The following is a 16743-nucleotide window of genomic DNA, read 5'->3' on the forward strand; positions in this document are numbered from 1 at the left end:
TCAGTGAGGACTTGTTTTAATATTTCTTAAAAATACACAAATAATAGAATGTGCAACCCTCCCAGAAATGTGTTGGCTGCCTATCAGTCTTCTGAACACATTGCAGGTGCATCTCTAGATGCATCTCTTAAAAATTGTCACTGCTTTTATTGTGAACTTTAATAAATTGCTCTACAGTGGCTGCAGTTACAGAGGTCAGTGAGGGATCTTCTTTTAAAGTATATTTCCTGTTTGTTAAAGTGACACTAAACAATATCCTTATTCTCCAAATACCCACACACATCCACTACCTGGCCTTGTAATCTATTTTTTTCATGAAATCATTTCTTGCTGTGTTTTTCTGCCTCATTGTCATGTCCTTTGTGGGCTCCAGAACCTCTCCATCTTGCGAGTGAGCAAGAGAGGGTGGCTACGCTCTTACTTTCTTACTTACAATGGAACCATGGAGAATTAATGTAGCCACCCTCTAACAGGAACTTGGATCACAGCAGCAAAAAAAAAAAAAAAATAAGGAATTTGGAGAATTAGTGGAGGCTAGGAGCAATACAAGGTATTTTTTGACTTTAAGAAAAAGTTTTTTGTTTTTTTTTAGACCAGAGTTTATTTTAGTGTCACTTTAAGACATTCTAAATACTTGAATGTCCACAAAAATAAACAAAGAAATAAATAAAAAGGCTACTAGTAGAAGAACAGTAATATTACTTACCAATCCCACAGTTAATGACTCCAAGCTTTTCTCTCTTGCAGATCAACATCAGCTACAGAAATCTTCACACGTGGGATGCACTGGTGATGGGACTGGTAAGTATTATTACTGTCCTTTGACAGGCTGCCTTTTTGTACATTTTTAATTTCGTCCAGAGTGTACCCTTAACATATCAGTTCCCACCCCTTCTCTCTTTTTTTTTTTTCATCATCCCCAGGCCCACAGGCTGTTTATGGGCCAAAATAACAACCATAACTCGTAATAAAATAGTCAGCTTTATTTCCTTAGCAAAAAAGTATTCATATGATATGTACAAACAGGAGCGGAGAGAAAGCTCTTTTATTAGCAAGGAAAATACTAACAGTATCACAGAACAAGGCTACAGCAGCCAAGACACCGGATGGAGGGGGGGGGTGGGACGGGGCACATGCAACCAGAGCTAGTCCAGAGAAGAGGGGGGAACTCAGGCAGGGACTGTGGGGGGGCTGTGGACTCCAAGGGCTTAAACTCTGTCATATTTTTGTTCTTTTTTAATTTTTTTGTAGGGAGGGTGGGCTTACAAATATTGTGCTCAAAACAGAGAGCCCTCTTTGACTCTCACTTCCTACAGTATCAGGATTTAACCCTTAAAGTGTATACATCATACCTGTTGTACTGTAAGCCATTTTATATGCTTGAGAATACAGACTGTAAACTCACAAGGTAAGAATGTATTTTAACGTCAATAAGCCCTGAAACGGAATCAATGGCATCTTCGGCACACAGTGTTGATATAGTCATGGGGTGACATCCTCGATAAAAACAAACAAAAAAAAAAAACAGGGTTGGAATCCTCTTCATCTCATAGTTGTGCATAGAAGGATCAAGGGGGATCTTAATGGCCATAGTGGAAGTCAAAGAAGCTACCTCCTGCACAGCAATGATTTGAGGAGGCCCCCAGATCCATCTTGTATAGATAATAGGGGTTGTAAACTTGGCACCAAGCCTTGAGCATTCTGTCGGGCTAATCATAGTATGCCTAGAGCTCTAAAACAAATTTTGTCTTTGGAACAGGAGGCATGTGGTCACTACTCTTGTGAATTAGTAGTCTGTACATTTGCATTCGTGTAAAAAAAAAAAAAAAAATGGCTGTACATGGCAGGTATACTTGCATACCTCATCTGTAAATTTAGTCCATCTTCCTAAGGGTTGAAAGAACAACCTTTCACAGTCTTGAATTTTCTACCGAATATCAAGAAAGTGAAATGATTTAGTGCAAAAGTTATTATATAAGGAGTACCAAGTACCCCGACGCTAGACTCTTGTAGTTGGCGGGTACGTCATTTTGGATTTGGGGAACTTTTACATAGTAATAGATATACAAATCCTACAGTATTTCCTGATCACCACCAGATCTCCAGTTTTTAGCCATACCTCTAAGAAAATAATTGACTGGATTACTAATATGTCAAATGGCGAACCATTAAAACAGTATGAAAAGTCACCTTCAAATAATGTAGTACTCTAAGGTAATACTGGACAGCAAATGTGATATTGTGGAATCAGTCATTACACTGATACGCTCAGGCACTGAAATGTGGAATCTACTAGACAAAGAATTCATCAGTGTATGTTGAGTTGTTTTGGGTTGGATGGCACCCATGTGGGTGGAGATCACTTGGGGATGCAAATGGATATTTGTCCATTAATTTTCTCAGCAGTTGTTATGAATGGAGCTGGACTGGATTCACTGTCTGGGTTGAGTCGATTCTGAATGGGATTAGGACTTGGACTATATCACTGGAAGACCTCAGGGTGGGTCATCAGGAGCCTCTCGATATAGTTCTCCATCTCATCTTGCTTATCCTGGTCTTCGTCAAAGTAGTCACTGCTTTGTGGGACAGGTGGCTTATAGTAGTATCGGGGAGGGGTTTGGTAGGCTCGTGGCCTCATATAACTAGCGAAAGGGATTGGGCGTGAACGATATCTACGTGGGACAGGTTCCAAGTACTTGTTCCAGCTTGATGGGGGCATCTTATTCCAGGTGGGTTTTAGAATCTCATTCCAACTTGACTCTGACACCTTATGCCAGCTTGGATCTGAGAGCTTTTTCCAGTTTGGTTCTGACATCTTATTCCAGGTTGGATCTGACAGTTTATTCCAGTTTGAGTCTGATACCTTATTCCAGTCTGACACTTTATTCCAGCTTGGTTCTGGTATGTTGTTCCAGTTTGTGTCAGATACCTTGTTCCAATTTGAATCGGGCACTTTATTCCAGCCAGAGTCTGTCAGTTTGTTCCAGTTTGAATCTGGCACCTTATTCCATCTTGAATCTGGCAACTTATTCCAGCTTGGCTTTGGGTATTTATTCCAGCTTGAGTCTGGAACCTTATTCCAGTTTAAATCTGATCCTTTATTCCAGTTTGAGTCTGATCCTTTATTCCAGTTTGAGTCTGATCCTTTATTCCAGTTTGAGTCTGATCCTTTATTCCGACTTGAATCTGGAACTTTATTCCAGCTTGAGTCAGGCACCTTATTCCAGTTTGAATCTGGAAGCGTGTTCCAGTTTGAATCTGGCACCTTGTTCCAGTTGGAGTCTGGCACCTTGTTCCAGTTGGAGTCTGGCACCTTATTCCAGTTTGAGTCTGGTGCCTTATTCCAGAGGGGCTCTGACACCTTATTCCAATTAGGCCTTGATGACTTGGTCCAGATTGGCCCTTTCAGCTTGTTCCAGGTGGATGGTGACAACTTATTCTTATTCCAGGCTGGATCTGATGATTTCTTCCAGGTTGTGTCTGATACCTTATTCCAGGAAGGTTCCTGTTCCGGTCTTCTTCTAGGATAGTAAGTAGCTTTTGGTGAATCTGGCCAAGATTGTGGGGGAGTTCTGGTCCTTTCAATTCTTCTTGCTATGAAATCATCTCTTGCTTTCTTTTTTTTCATCCTTCTCCTTTTCCTCTTTTCAACATCATTGATAATATCCACTACGTCATCAGCAGGAAGATGTAAGCGGCTAGATAACTCTATCAGTTTATCAATAGTCTGAGGATCTACTTCATCATCATCTTCATTTGACCTTTTCTCCAGTGTATTTCCCTCTTCTTCATCCTCAAATAGAGGCAGTTGCTCCTCCCCCAAGTTCTCACCTTGGTAGTCTTGTTCATTTTCCTTATCTTCATCATCTTCCTTTTCCTCCTCATTTTCTCCTTCATTTATTAGGTACTGAAGAAGAAGATTCTGAGCTACATTGGCAAGATTTTCTTCTTCTTCTTCTTCTTCCCCCAGTCGTCTGGAGGTGTGTGGCACGGGATTCAGGGGGCTCCTCTTATCCTCTTCTGTCTGCTCCCCAAATCCTAAGAGCTCTCTTATTTTTTGTAGATCATCATTCTCAGGGCTGTCATTCTCAGTAGGCTCTTGCTCTCTTTTTGGAAGGGGTTCAAAAGCTTCAAGCTCCTGCAGCAGGGTTTTCACACTTTCCATATCACCTTCTTCATCTAACTTTCCATCATTACTCAGTGGCTCTTCATCATCAGAACTTCTTGTTCTGCTCCTCACCCTTTCTGTTAACTCACTCTCATCTATCTTGTCTATCTCCTGCTTGACAATCTTTTGGTCATCTACTGATGTTTTCTCCTCTTCGTTTTGAGGAGACTGCTCCACTTCCTCCGTGTTGAGTGCTTGCAGAAGGACAGCAGCTAGAGCTTTTGGACTTATATCTTTAAATAATTCATCTCTATCATCAGAAATGGATTCAGGCTTGACCTTAGTGGTTGCTCTTTCTTGGATATCTTTCCCCTCACCATGCTGGCCTTGGGCAAGTGGAGTTTCTTCGTGCCTCTCTGGTTGGAGAGAATGCTCAGAGTCACTGTGTGTAGTCTGGTGGATTGCTTGGTAACTCTTTTCTCCGCTTACAGGGATGGCATGAGAAATGGAGGAGTGTACGAGGGTGAGGGTAAGGATGAGAAGGAAGGGGGGAGCGTGGAACATTTCTGGGTCAATACAAGCAAGGTAAAGTGGGGTTGGGGATAAAGTAAATTGTAAAACAAGCGGAAGGGGTAGAAAGATAAAGTAATAACATAATTGTGAACAGAATTAAATATTGATCAAATCAATTAACGAAAACATTTATAGATGGGGATGAAGGAGGGTGGTGGGGAGGGGGGGGGGGGAGGGGGAGAGAGAGAGAGAGAGAGAGAGAAAAATACATTTATTGGTTGATAAAAGCATTGAAGCATCACACGATTTTAACTCACTGTTGAAAAAAAAATCCTTTCCTGGAAACAAGAAACATCAGTGATGGACCAGAGAGGAGGCAGGGGTAAAGTGCTGTGCTAGCACAGACAGAGGGAGAGAAAAGAAGATGTATTGTGTCTGCGTAGGAGTGAGTGTGGAGGTGGAGATGGGGGAAGGGGATGGGAGAGGGAGTCCCAATGTGGAAATCCTTCAGGTCTTTCCCAAACCCCCTCCCTTTTTGGAATCCTGCAGGTGTCTCCTCCCGTTATAAAATTCTGCAGGTCTCTCCTACGCCTTGTCCCCCTCCCACCAAGATATTCTGCAGGTTCCTCTCGTTTCTCTCATTCATGCTGATGCAGAATTACTGAGGTCTTTCCTTAATTGACAAGACCTCATCGCACAATCAAGCAGCTTTATCCTTGTATTCTTGTGTTTGGCTTTCTTGTGTATCTCTCGCAATCTCCATTCTATGCTGCACCATCATCCTGTGTCTCAGTCTCACATTCCATCCACCTTTTCTTTCCATCTCTTCATTACCAGACCTCACTGTTAGTACACACAGCTATTTTTCCTATAGGATCAATGGCTGTCCTTGGCATACATGGCATACTGCACTAATCACAGACTCTACCTTGCCACACATTAAGGAATGCCATTAGGTTTAGACACTACGAATACACATTCATCCTGATAGCCATTAACCTTTTATGTTCTAGACATCTGCAGTTCCTGTTACGTTCCGGCTCACCATATATGGGCATACTTCTCATCAATAACGACAAAGGATCCAGTAATTACTGAAACAACTGCCCACCCACAGCCACTAAAAATATTTCCTTTCAATATATTATGGTAACAAGTGTTAAGAGCGGAAGGGGTATATTCCGTTTTCAGTGCAGATCATTTTCTTTGTCCAGACATTTTTTAACTATGCTTTAACTATTAGTGATGACTGTACAGGATAACACATTTGTTCCCGGTTCATTACAAGCAACATTGGAAATCACCACCAAGTGATAAACAGCTTAGTGTTTGGTTATTTCTACAGCAGCTGTTCCCTAGAAAGTGGCTTGTGAGTCACATGGAGGTTTTATATCCTTCAGATAGTGCTTGCAGACGTCACTCATCAAGTGCTCAGGTTTGAGCTACCTACCAGTGTTAACATTTAAACAAAAAATAATTATAGTTTATATTATTTAATTTTAAGGTTAACTCTTATACATTTCACCTGCGTATTAAGTTGTCTGATGTTTTAGTTTAAAAGGTTAGTCCAACCAAAATTGGTATTTGAGTTCTGGGGTATTTGTAAGCATATTAAACCACCTTACACATTCTAGCAGATCTTTGGGGGCTCTACTAAGGAGATCTCTATGCTGAATTACCAGCTCTGCAGACCTGCTCAATTGAAGAGGTTCCCACCATCCCTGCTGGGTTCTTATCTATTTTATATTATAGAAAAGATCTGGAAATGGGTGAAAACATCAATTTCTCCCAGGTGGAAAGGAACAGAGCAAGAAATTATGGCAGTGAGCTCTTGCTGTTGGACCATCCAAGATACTGTATACAGGAAGCTAGGAACTGGCAGCCCACCACAATGTAGCACTGGCTCTTCTGTAGCACTTTATAGAGGACATCGAACCAGTTGCTTCGATTCGTTTTTTTGCCATTAAATTTACCATCTAAACTCCATACCACAGTATTACCAGACTGGGTGAAAACCGTGTGTTTTTGGATTGTGAGGAAACCCTAGAAAAAAAAATCTGAATGGGAATGATGCCGATCTAAGTAAGCTTGCAGAACAACTGTGCAAACTGTGATGATGGCCACAAGAAAATGTGAGCCAGATGAGAACATACCAGCTATATACAGATTGTGTTCTTTTTGGGAGCTGAACCCAGAACATAATTTTTGCAATACAAAACTGCTCACCGCTTAGTTGCTATGCCATGCTGCCACTACATTAGATACCACAGGCAGTTTATGGGCACCTGATCATCACACCTATATCACCATGTTGAGCATCCCACTCCATTGCCCATTCAGCCAAAATAGCAATTATGAGGTTAGAAGACCTTGTTCGCAATCTGGGTTCCAGTTCATCCCAAAGGTGTTCAGTAGGGTTGGGATCTTGCTTTGTGAACAGAATGGTCATACTGAAAAAGTTTACATAAGGTTAAAGTGCACAATTGTCCAAGCTCTCTTTGTGTGTTGTAGCTCTTTTGGCCCTACACCGTCCATGGGTCACAGGAGTGCACTCCTGTGACCCATTTTCAGCCACCAGTTGGCTTAAACCCACTGGTGGCTGTCACCACTGAGCTGGTCCAGGCTCTGGATTGATCCAAACTTTAAAGTCAGCATCCACACAGATTCTTGAGTGGCAGCTGGTTCAGCCTCTCAGAGTGCTGCTTTCACAGCCCAGCGCTCCAGTGAGCTGCCGTTGACTGTCCACTCACTGAAGACCGAGAACTGAGCGATCAGCGGTCTTTGATTGCTCGGTTCTCAATCTTAGAGACAGATGTAGCATCGGACCAATGTTGCATCCACCTAGGTGAGTAGAATATATTTTTTTTTTGTTATTTCCAAACTTCTCTTTCAGTGGCACTCTTCATTGGAAACACTTGACCTCAAACACTTGGAGGGTTATTAACATAACTTTTGGCCATATAGGCAGGTGTGATAATCAAGTATTCACAACCTTTGGCCAGAGTATCTGATTATGTTTGCAATTAGTGTATTATTACTTCTCATATTCCCTCAGCACCCCAGGTGTTCAGCCTGGAAGCAGAATTTTCCAGCTCCACATTTTTGGCTAGAGGTGTGTAGCTGGAGAACCACCCAGCAAGCTATTTGATTGACCTTATAAATGTTAGTGTGTGAAAACTGATTGCAAACAGTTTTCCCACACCAAGAAGTGAATAAGCATTGTTGGCAGTAGGAAGAAATTTACAAAAGAATGAGCAGAATACAATTTTTACTTGTATACTCCCTACAGCCACTTTTATGGTACCATTCCATGGTGACCATAAATTTTGCTGGCTACATGTGTGCCAACACCTTGTATAAAATAAAGATGTGTATAATTTATTTAATTATAGTTGATACAGAGGTTGGTTGCAGCCGAACTTTGTAGACTAATAACAGAGCCTACAAAACTTGGCCACAAAAGTCTATAGGAGCTTGGGCAAAAGGAGATTAAGTTTGGGGTTATCTAGTTACTAATATGAGGTAAACGGTGTCGGTACCAAATCCAGAAAAGGTTACAGTGGTCATATTAGTCAAAGCTGAACTCTAAGCAACTATCAAATAAACACCAATTGATTAAGTTATCTAAAGTATAAAATGCATTTTTTAAAATATATATTAAAGGTACCCAAATCATCCTTATTGGTATCTTCCTTTAATCTCTTGCACTTACAAATCCATATTGGGAAGGAGTAGTGGGACTTTGATACAATCAAGGTCCTGCATATGCTGTAGTGCTCACAATCCAGTTGACGGGAGGAGAGAACAGAATGTTGATCTCATCCCAGTGCTGATGCTCCTTCAATGTCCAATCAGCAGACTGGGGGTTGGCTGCTGACCAAGCTATATTGCTTATACTGCAGTAGAGAAAAGTTAGGTCAGGAAGCTGACTATGCCACTTGGCAGAAATGTCTAAATTTTAAGACTGTTCAAACAGAATTACAATATATTTGACAAGTAATACAGTTCACGTGTATGCTTATTAATCTGTGTATACCTGTTTATTAACACTACCCTGGCAGGGCATATGTGGTTGGTGTAGACCAGCCTTTCTTAACCAAGGTTCAGTGGAACCCTAGGGCTCCTCCACAGGTTGCTAGGGCTTCCTTGAATAATTAGGGATTTTCTGACTCTCAGATAAGTTACCACTAAAACCAAATACTTTTTTTAGCTATCTGTAAGAGGTGAATATCTTCCCAATGATCACAATTTAAAGAAGTATGGCCAAAGCTATCAATTACAGGAGTGCAGTTTGTACGCCTGTGACCCATTTTCTGCTGAATGCGAGCTAAACCCCACTGTCGGATGATGTCACTCAGTTGGTCCAAGCTGGGGAAACATCCCAACTCTACAGTCGGGATCCACCCACATGCCTGGACCAGGAGCTGGCTCAGCCTCTCAGCTTCATTGTTGAGAGATTGAGCCAGCTGCTCCCCAGCCTGGTGCTCCAGTGAGTGCTGGAGGGGAGAACAGAGAGCCTGTGACTGACAGTCATGGCTCTCTGCTCAGAGCGGAGGGGAGAACTGAGCGATCAGTGGTGTTTGATCGCTCAGTTCACAATGTAGAGGCAGCAGATGCAGCATTGGATACTAGGTGAGCATACAATTTTTTTTCTAAACCTCAAACTTCTCTGTTAAGCAGCATTTTTCTCAGTGACCATCATGTTAATGTACCCTTGAGTCATAGCTATAGTAAATGTCAGCAGGGTTTCCCTGAAGCTGCAAAATTATTTCAAGAGTCCCTTCATGTTAATTAGGTTGAGAAAAGCTGGTGTAGACTGGCATCTCCAAACTTTTTCAACAAAGGGCCAGTTTATTGCACCTCAGGCTTCAGAGGGGCTGGACTGTGGCCAGCTAGAGTGTTTATTTTCCTGGCATCAGTGGGAGTAAACGTCACCACATTTGATATTGGGTGGAGGTATAGTGCCCCATCATTGGTATCATTATGAGGAATAGTGCCCCATGGTTGGGTGTCAATGATAGAAATTGTGCTCCTACTGTTGAAGTCAGTGGGAGGAATAGTGCCCCAAAGGCCAGATAAAGGCAAGTAATCTGGCCCGCATGCCAGTCTGGAGACCACTGGTGTAGACTAAGGGGTTAATTTACTAAAACTGGAGAGTGCAAGATCTGCTGCAGCTCTGCACAGAAACCAATCGGCTTCCAGGTTTATTGTCAAAGCTTAATTGAACAAGCTGAAGTTAGAAGCTGATTGGTTACCATGCACAGCTGCACCAGACTTTGCACTCTCCAGCTTTAGTAAATCAACCCCTAAATGTATTATAAATGTGATTGCACCTACAGTTAGGGGGGTTCCCATAGTATGCAAAAAGTTCCCCCAGATAAAAAGCTACTGGGAGAAAGTTAGAGGGAAAAAAAATGTTTTCATATTTTTTGATGGGCGGATCCTAATGTCAAGACATATTTTTATGCTCGGTTGCTCTCTCTCTATCAGGATTGTGTACAATTCAATAAAATGTGCGTTCAGGCGTCTCCAGTCCTGTTCTACTCGGGAAAAGCCTTCTAAAGAAAGATCTCTCTCAGGAGAGCAGTTTGTCACTTGTCAGGGAACATCCGACGTCTACTTGTATTTGGATCAGTGTCACGTACCGCGAGTGGCCTGACAATCTGGGATTTCCCTGTCACATTCCTCCTTCCCTCCTCCCTTCCTCACAATCGTCTTAACGCTTGATCTGTTACAGCATCCCATTTGCACACTTTGCCCATAAACATATATTCGTGAGTGCGGTCAACCGGGGTTTTGGTGTGTACATGGATACCGGAACAGGACACGCCTGGGTCCTCAAGAGGCAATGTTATCTGCAAAATATGCTGTTTCTATAGGAACCTTGGATGAAGATGCTAAAGCCCCCTCCTTTCTTTTCCCCGTTCCATCCCCCCACCTCGGTACACAAGGATGCTGCATCAGACACTGCAGAGGTGTGTGGGCGTCTACCCCCTCCAATTGGAAGGAAGGATTTCCCTCTGTTACTACACACAATGGGGATGCCCCGCTGCATTCAATATCGGGAGGGGGAGGAATTTTAACCAATCATCTTCTAGATAATATTTAACTGTTTACTGTGGAGCCTTCAGAAACCAACATGGGTTTTGTGGAGCACCATTACTTACCTCTTAAACAGATTGTTATGGTAATGGCATATTTTCCCATTTGCATATGACCTGTATATCACTGAGAGGCATTGGGTGTCTCCTAATGGTGCCTTCTTGGTGTCTTCCTTTCAGCTGGTCATACATGGGGATATCCAATGAGAAAATCAGAGACCTGACCCTTGGATCCAACATCTGCATATATTGTTTGACTCCTAGTCACCCGTTGTAGGCTGTGAGGCAGAAGAGGGTGGGGCTGATATATTAATAAAGGAAAGCATATGGGGCAAAACCTTTGGGTATCCCCAGATCTCCAGTCCAATCATTCATGCTCTTTGAATCTGGGATTGAAACACAGCTGCATTGCAATCATATCCTGTCAGTGTATCTCAGTCCATTGCCTTCTTTTTTTCTAATACCTGCTTCGTGTCACTCTGATCTCTATCACCTCCTCTTTACTACTATCTTCTCTATCACCTCCTCTGTACCACTATCTTCTCGATCACCTCTTCTATACCACTATCTTTTCTATCACCTCCTCGATACCTGTATCTTCTCTATCACCTCCTCTGTACCACTAACTTCTCTATCATCCACTCTATACCACTATCTTCTCTATCACCTCCTCGATAACACTATCTTCTCCACCCCCTCCTCTATAATAGTATCTTCTCCATCACCTTCTCTATACCACTATCTTCTCCATCACCTCCTCTATACCACTATCTTCTCCAACACCTCCTCTATACCACTATCTTCATCCACTCTATACCACTATCTTCTCCATCACCTCCTCAATACCACTATCTTCTCTATCACCTCCTCGATAACACTATCTTCTCCACCCCCTCCTCTATAATAGTATCTTCTCCATCACCTCATCGATAACACTATCTTTTCCATCCCCTCCTGTATGCCACTATCTTCTCCATCACCTCCTCTATACCACTATCTTCTCCATCACCTCCTCTATACCACTATCTTCTCCATCACCTTCTCTATACTACTATCTTCTCCATCACCTCCTCAATACCACTATCTTCTCTATCACCTCCTCTATACTACTATCTTCTCCATCACCTCCTCTATACCACTATCTTCTCCATCACCTCCTCTATACCACTATCTTCTCCATCACTTCCTCTATACCACTATCTTCTCCATCACCTCCTCTATACCACTATCTTCTCCATCACCTCCTCTATACCACTATCTTCTCCATCACCTCCTCTATACCACTATCTTCTCCATCACCTTCTCTATACTACTATCTTCTCCATCACCTCCTCAATACCACTATCTTCTCTATCACCTCCTCTATACTACTATCTTCTCCATCACCTCCTCTATACCACTATCTTCTCCATCACCTCCTCTATACCACTATCTTCTCCATCACTTCCTCTATACCACTATCTTCTCCATCACCTCCTCTATACCACTATCTTCTCCATCACCTCCTCTATACCACTATCTTCTCCATCACCTCCTCTATATCACTATCTTCTCCATCACCTTCTCTATACTACTATCTTCTCCATCACCTCCTCAATACCACTATCTTCTCTATCACCTCCTCTATACTACTATCTTCTCCATCACCTCCTCTATACCACTATCTTCTCCATCACCTCCTCTATACCACTATCTTCTCCATCACTTCCTCTATACCACTATCTTCTCCATCACCTCCTCTATACCACTATCTTCTCCATCACCTCCTCTATACCACTATCTTCTCCATCACTTCCTCTATACCACTATCTTCTCCATCACCTCCTCTATACCACTATCTTCTCCATCACCTCCTCTATACCACTATCTTCTCCATCACCTCCTCTATACCACTATCTTCTCCATCACCTCCTCTATACCACTATCTTCTCCATCACTTCCTCTATACCACTATCTTCTCCATCATCTTCTCTATACCACTATCTTCTCTATCACCTCCTCTATACCACTATCTTCTCCATCACCTCCTCTATACCACTATCTTCTCCATCACCTCCTCTATACCACTATCTTCTCCATCACCTCCTCTATACCACTATCTTCTCCATCACCTCCTCTATACCACTATCTTCTCTATCACCTTCTCTATACCACTATCTTCTCTATCACTTCCTCTATACCACTATCTTCTCCATCACCTTCTCTATACTACTATCTTCTCCATCACCTCCTCAATACCACTATCTTCTCTATCACCTCCTCTATACCACTATCTTCTCCATCACCTCCTCTATACCACTATCTTCTCCATCACCTCCTCTATAATAGTATCTTCTCCATCACTTCCTCTATACCACTATCTTCTCCATCACCTCCTCTATACCACTATCTTCTCCGTCACCTCCTCTATACCACTATCTTCTCCATCACCTTCTCTATACCACTATCTTCTCCATCACCTTCTCTATACTACTATCTTCTCCATCACCTCCTCAATACCACTATCTTCTCCATCACCTCCTCTATACCACTATCTTCTCCATCACTTCCTCTATACCACTATCTTCTCCATCACCTACTCTATACCACTATCTTCTCCATCACCTCCTCTATACCACTATCTTCTCTATCACCTTCTCTATACCACTATCTTCTCTATCACTTCCTCTATACCACTATCTTCTCCATCACCTTCTCTATACTACTATCTTCTCCATCACCTCCTCAATACCACTATCTTCTCCATCACTTCCTCTATACCACTATCTTCTCCATCACCTCCTCTATAATAGTATCTTCTCCATCACTTCCTCTATACCACTATCTTCTCCATCACCTCCTCTATACCACTATCTTCTCCGTCACCTCCTCTATACCACTATCTTCTCCATCACCTCCTCTATACCACTATCTTCTCCATCACCTTCTCTATACTACTATCTTCTCCATCACCTCCTCAATACCACTATCTTCTCCATCACCTCCTCTATACCACTATCTTCTCCATCACTTCCTCTATACCACTATCTTCTCTATCATCTTCTCTATACCACTATCTTCTCCATCACCTCCTCTATACCACTATCTTCTCCATCACTTCCTCTATACCACTATCTTCTCCATCATCTTCTCTATACCACTATCTTCTCTATCACCTCTTCTATACCACTATCTTCTCCATCACTTCCTCTATACCACTATCTTCTCCATCACCTTCTCTATACCACTATCTTCTCCATCACCTTCTCTATACCACTATCTTCTCCATCACCTTCTCTATACCACTATCTTCTCCATCACCTCTTCTATACCACTATCTTCTCCATCACCTCCTCTATACCACTATCTTCTCCATCACCTCCTCTATACCACTATCTTCTCCATCACCTCCTCTATACCACTATCTTCTCCATCACCTCCTCTATACCACTATCTTCTCCATCACCTTCTCTATACCACTATCTTCTCTTTCCCTTATTTAAATCTCTGTGCTCTATTACCGTCTCTATAACACTGTGATCTCTATCACCTTTACTATAATATTACCTTTATCAATGGACTCTTATGTATATCTGATACCTCTATCGCTGTGTAGCGAGGTAACGTCTTTTCTCTGACACCTGCTCTACATCACGGAGTTCCCTCTACCTTCTTCTGCAATGGTTAGAATCTATTCCATCCAAGCTAAGTAGATATTCAGATACCTGTTTTTTTTTCCTTTGTCATTACCTAACTGTATTTGTGCTATCAGTGCTCAATCCACATTTAAGTGTACCGAATCAATTTTCCCTTGTCACAAAACGTTGACAGGCAGAAATGAAGTGACTGTTTATGAATCTGATCTGCCGTTGATGGATCTGTGCTTGTGCTAAGGGTGAGTGCAAATTTCTGCATATTGTTTCACCTTTTTTTATTGGCATAAGGTGAAATGATTGTTCCCTCTCATAGGGAAGGAAAAAGTCCATAATCGGTTACCTTGATTGCTCCAGGGCTCATAAAGCAGCAATAGCACTTTGGGTATGCAAAGTATTGACTGAGAGGCCACTTTAGCATGCTTTAGGCTTGTTGATTTGGGGACGTGGTCAACAATGTTTGTGTTGCTTTGCACGTGATACATAAGACCTTTCTGCTAGCATCATTCTCTATGCTTCCCAAATATGGCTAACAATATGCAAGGCAGGTATCAAAAACTGAATAGTATCGAGCTTTACAATAAAACATTTTTTTTTTCATAAAGTAGACAAAAATTAAAACATTCCTTTATAAAAGATTATTTCTAAGATAATATAACATCACAGCTTAGTCCTCCTGGGGACCTTGTCTACATGGCATTTGTATGCTCTCCTCATGTTTCCCCATCACCTTGTGGTTGGTAAAGTCTCATTCCAGGGCTCCGGTTTCCTCCCACAATCCAAAAATCATGTTGTTAAGGTAATTGGCTTTGACCTAAATCGTCCCTAGAGGATGAATGTGTGTCCTCGTATGGCTGTTGTGAGACCCTAGTGTGTCAATGCTGGTCGGCAGAGACTAGTGTGAATGTCTCCTGCAAAAAAAGTGCTTCGGAATATGTGAGATCTAGATCAATCGATAAAAGAAAAAGTTTAACCTGCTGGCGTACATGTTCTGTTTAGCGTGTGTGCTTGTTAAGCGACAGGCATGCACAGTCTCTGATGGTCTTGTGCAGAATTCCTGACATGCCGAGGGCAGGGGAACTTGCAATGAGAATCAGCTTCACTTCTGCATAAATAGGCCAGATCTACTGTTGAGGGAGGGGTCTATTGATGCTGGGGGAGTAGTTTGTTGCAGGGGGTATATTGTTGCTGGGGAGGTTTATTATTGCTGTTGGCGGATCTATTGTTGCTGGGGGGGGGGTCAATTGTTGGGAGGGCTCTACTTTTAAGGGAGAGGGGTCTGTTGATGCTTGAGAAGTATTTTGTTGCAGGGGGTCTTATATTGCTGGGGAGGGTCTATTATTGCTGATGAGGAGGTCTATTGTTGCTGGAGGGGGGTTAGTTGTTGGTGGGAGGGATCTACTGTTGATAGAAGGGTGTATTGATGCTGGGAGGTAGTAATTTGTTGCAGGGGATCATTTATTGTTAGGGGAGGTCTATTGTTGCTGGGTGGTCTATTATTACTGGGGGGGTCTATTATTTCTGGGTGGGGTCTATTATTGCTAGATGGGTCTATTGTTGTTGGGGTCTATTATTGCTGATGGGGGGGTCTATTGTTGCTGGAGGGGGGTTAGTTGTTGTTGTTGGGGGAGATCTACTGTTAAAATAAGGGTTTACTGATGCTGGGAGGTAATCATTTGTTGCAGGGGGTCATTTATTGCTGGGGAGGGTCTAATATTGCTGGTCTGGACCTATTGTTGCTGGAGGGGGTCAGTTGTTGTTGGGATTGATCCACTGTTGATGGAAGGGTTTATTGATGCTGGGGGGAGTAATTTGTTGCAGGGGGTCATTTATTGCTTGGGGAGGTCTATTGTTGCTGGGTGGTCTATTATTACTGGGGGGGTCTATTATTGCTGGTTGAGTCTATTATTTCTGTGGGGGTCTATTATTGCTAGATGGGTCTATTGTTGTTGGGGGGGTCTATTGTTGCTGCAGGGGTCTACTGTTGCTGGCTGCAGGGGATCTATTTTACTGCTTTAATTGTTATCACTAATAAATTCTCTACAAATTACTTAGCACCATAAATGATACTTGGTTGCGTACTCTCTAAAACGGGCAGTACTGGGAGGTGAGTAGGGGGGTGGAAGCCAAGGACTGTGCTCACAGGTGGGTAGGGGGTAGAGACAAGGGGTAGCTTGGAAAGGGGGAGTACCTACACCTATTCTCTGAGGAAAAAAAAGCCCTGATGATGGGTCTCCAGTTGTCAAACTAACGTCTGGACTATGTGGGTGATTATAATTTAATTCTACGTAACAATTTCAAATCTTGCTTGTAGCCTTCACTGAAATCAATGTGCTGCAAATGAAATGGTCTTCAGTTAAGTTAAGTTAGCTGCCCAGGTAGCTCAGCC

The 16743-nt window shown here is 42.4% G+C and overlaps 1 protein-coding gene across 1 annotated transcript in view; it reads right to left on the reverse strand.

Annotated features, from left to right (window-relative positions):
• Positions 1–962: 962 nt before the first annotated feature.
• Positions 963–16743, reverse strand: part of LOC141133464 (uncharacterized) — a 19280-nt gene continuing 3499 nt past the window's right edge. The window contains exon 2 of the mRNA XM_073622853.1: positions 963–4674. Within this exon, the coding sequence (XP_073478954.1) occupies positions 2483–4672 (2190 nt within the window). The 5' untranslated portion in view covers positions 4673–4674 and the 3' untranslated portion in view covers positions 963–2482. The remainder of the gene's footprint in view (positions 4675–16743) is intronic.

This window comes from Aquarana catesbeiana, linkage group LG03 (genome assembly GCF_042186555.1).
Source record: "Aquarana catesbeiana isolate 2022-GZ linkage group LG03, ASM4218655v1, whole genome shotgun sequence".
In the NCBI taxonomy this organism is placed as follows: domain Eukaryota; kingdom Metazoa; phylum Chordata; class Amphibia; order Anura; family Ranidae; genus Aquarana; species Aquarana catesbeiana.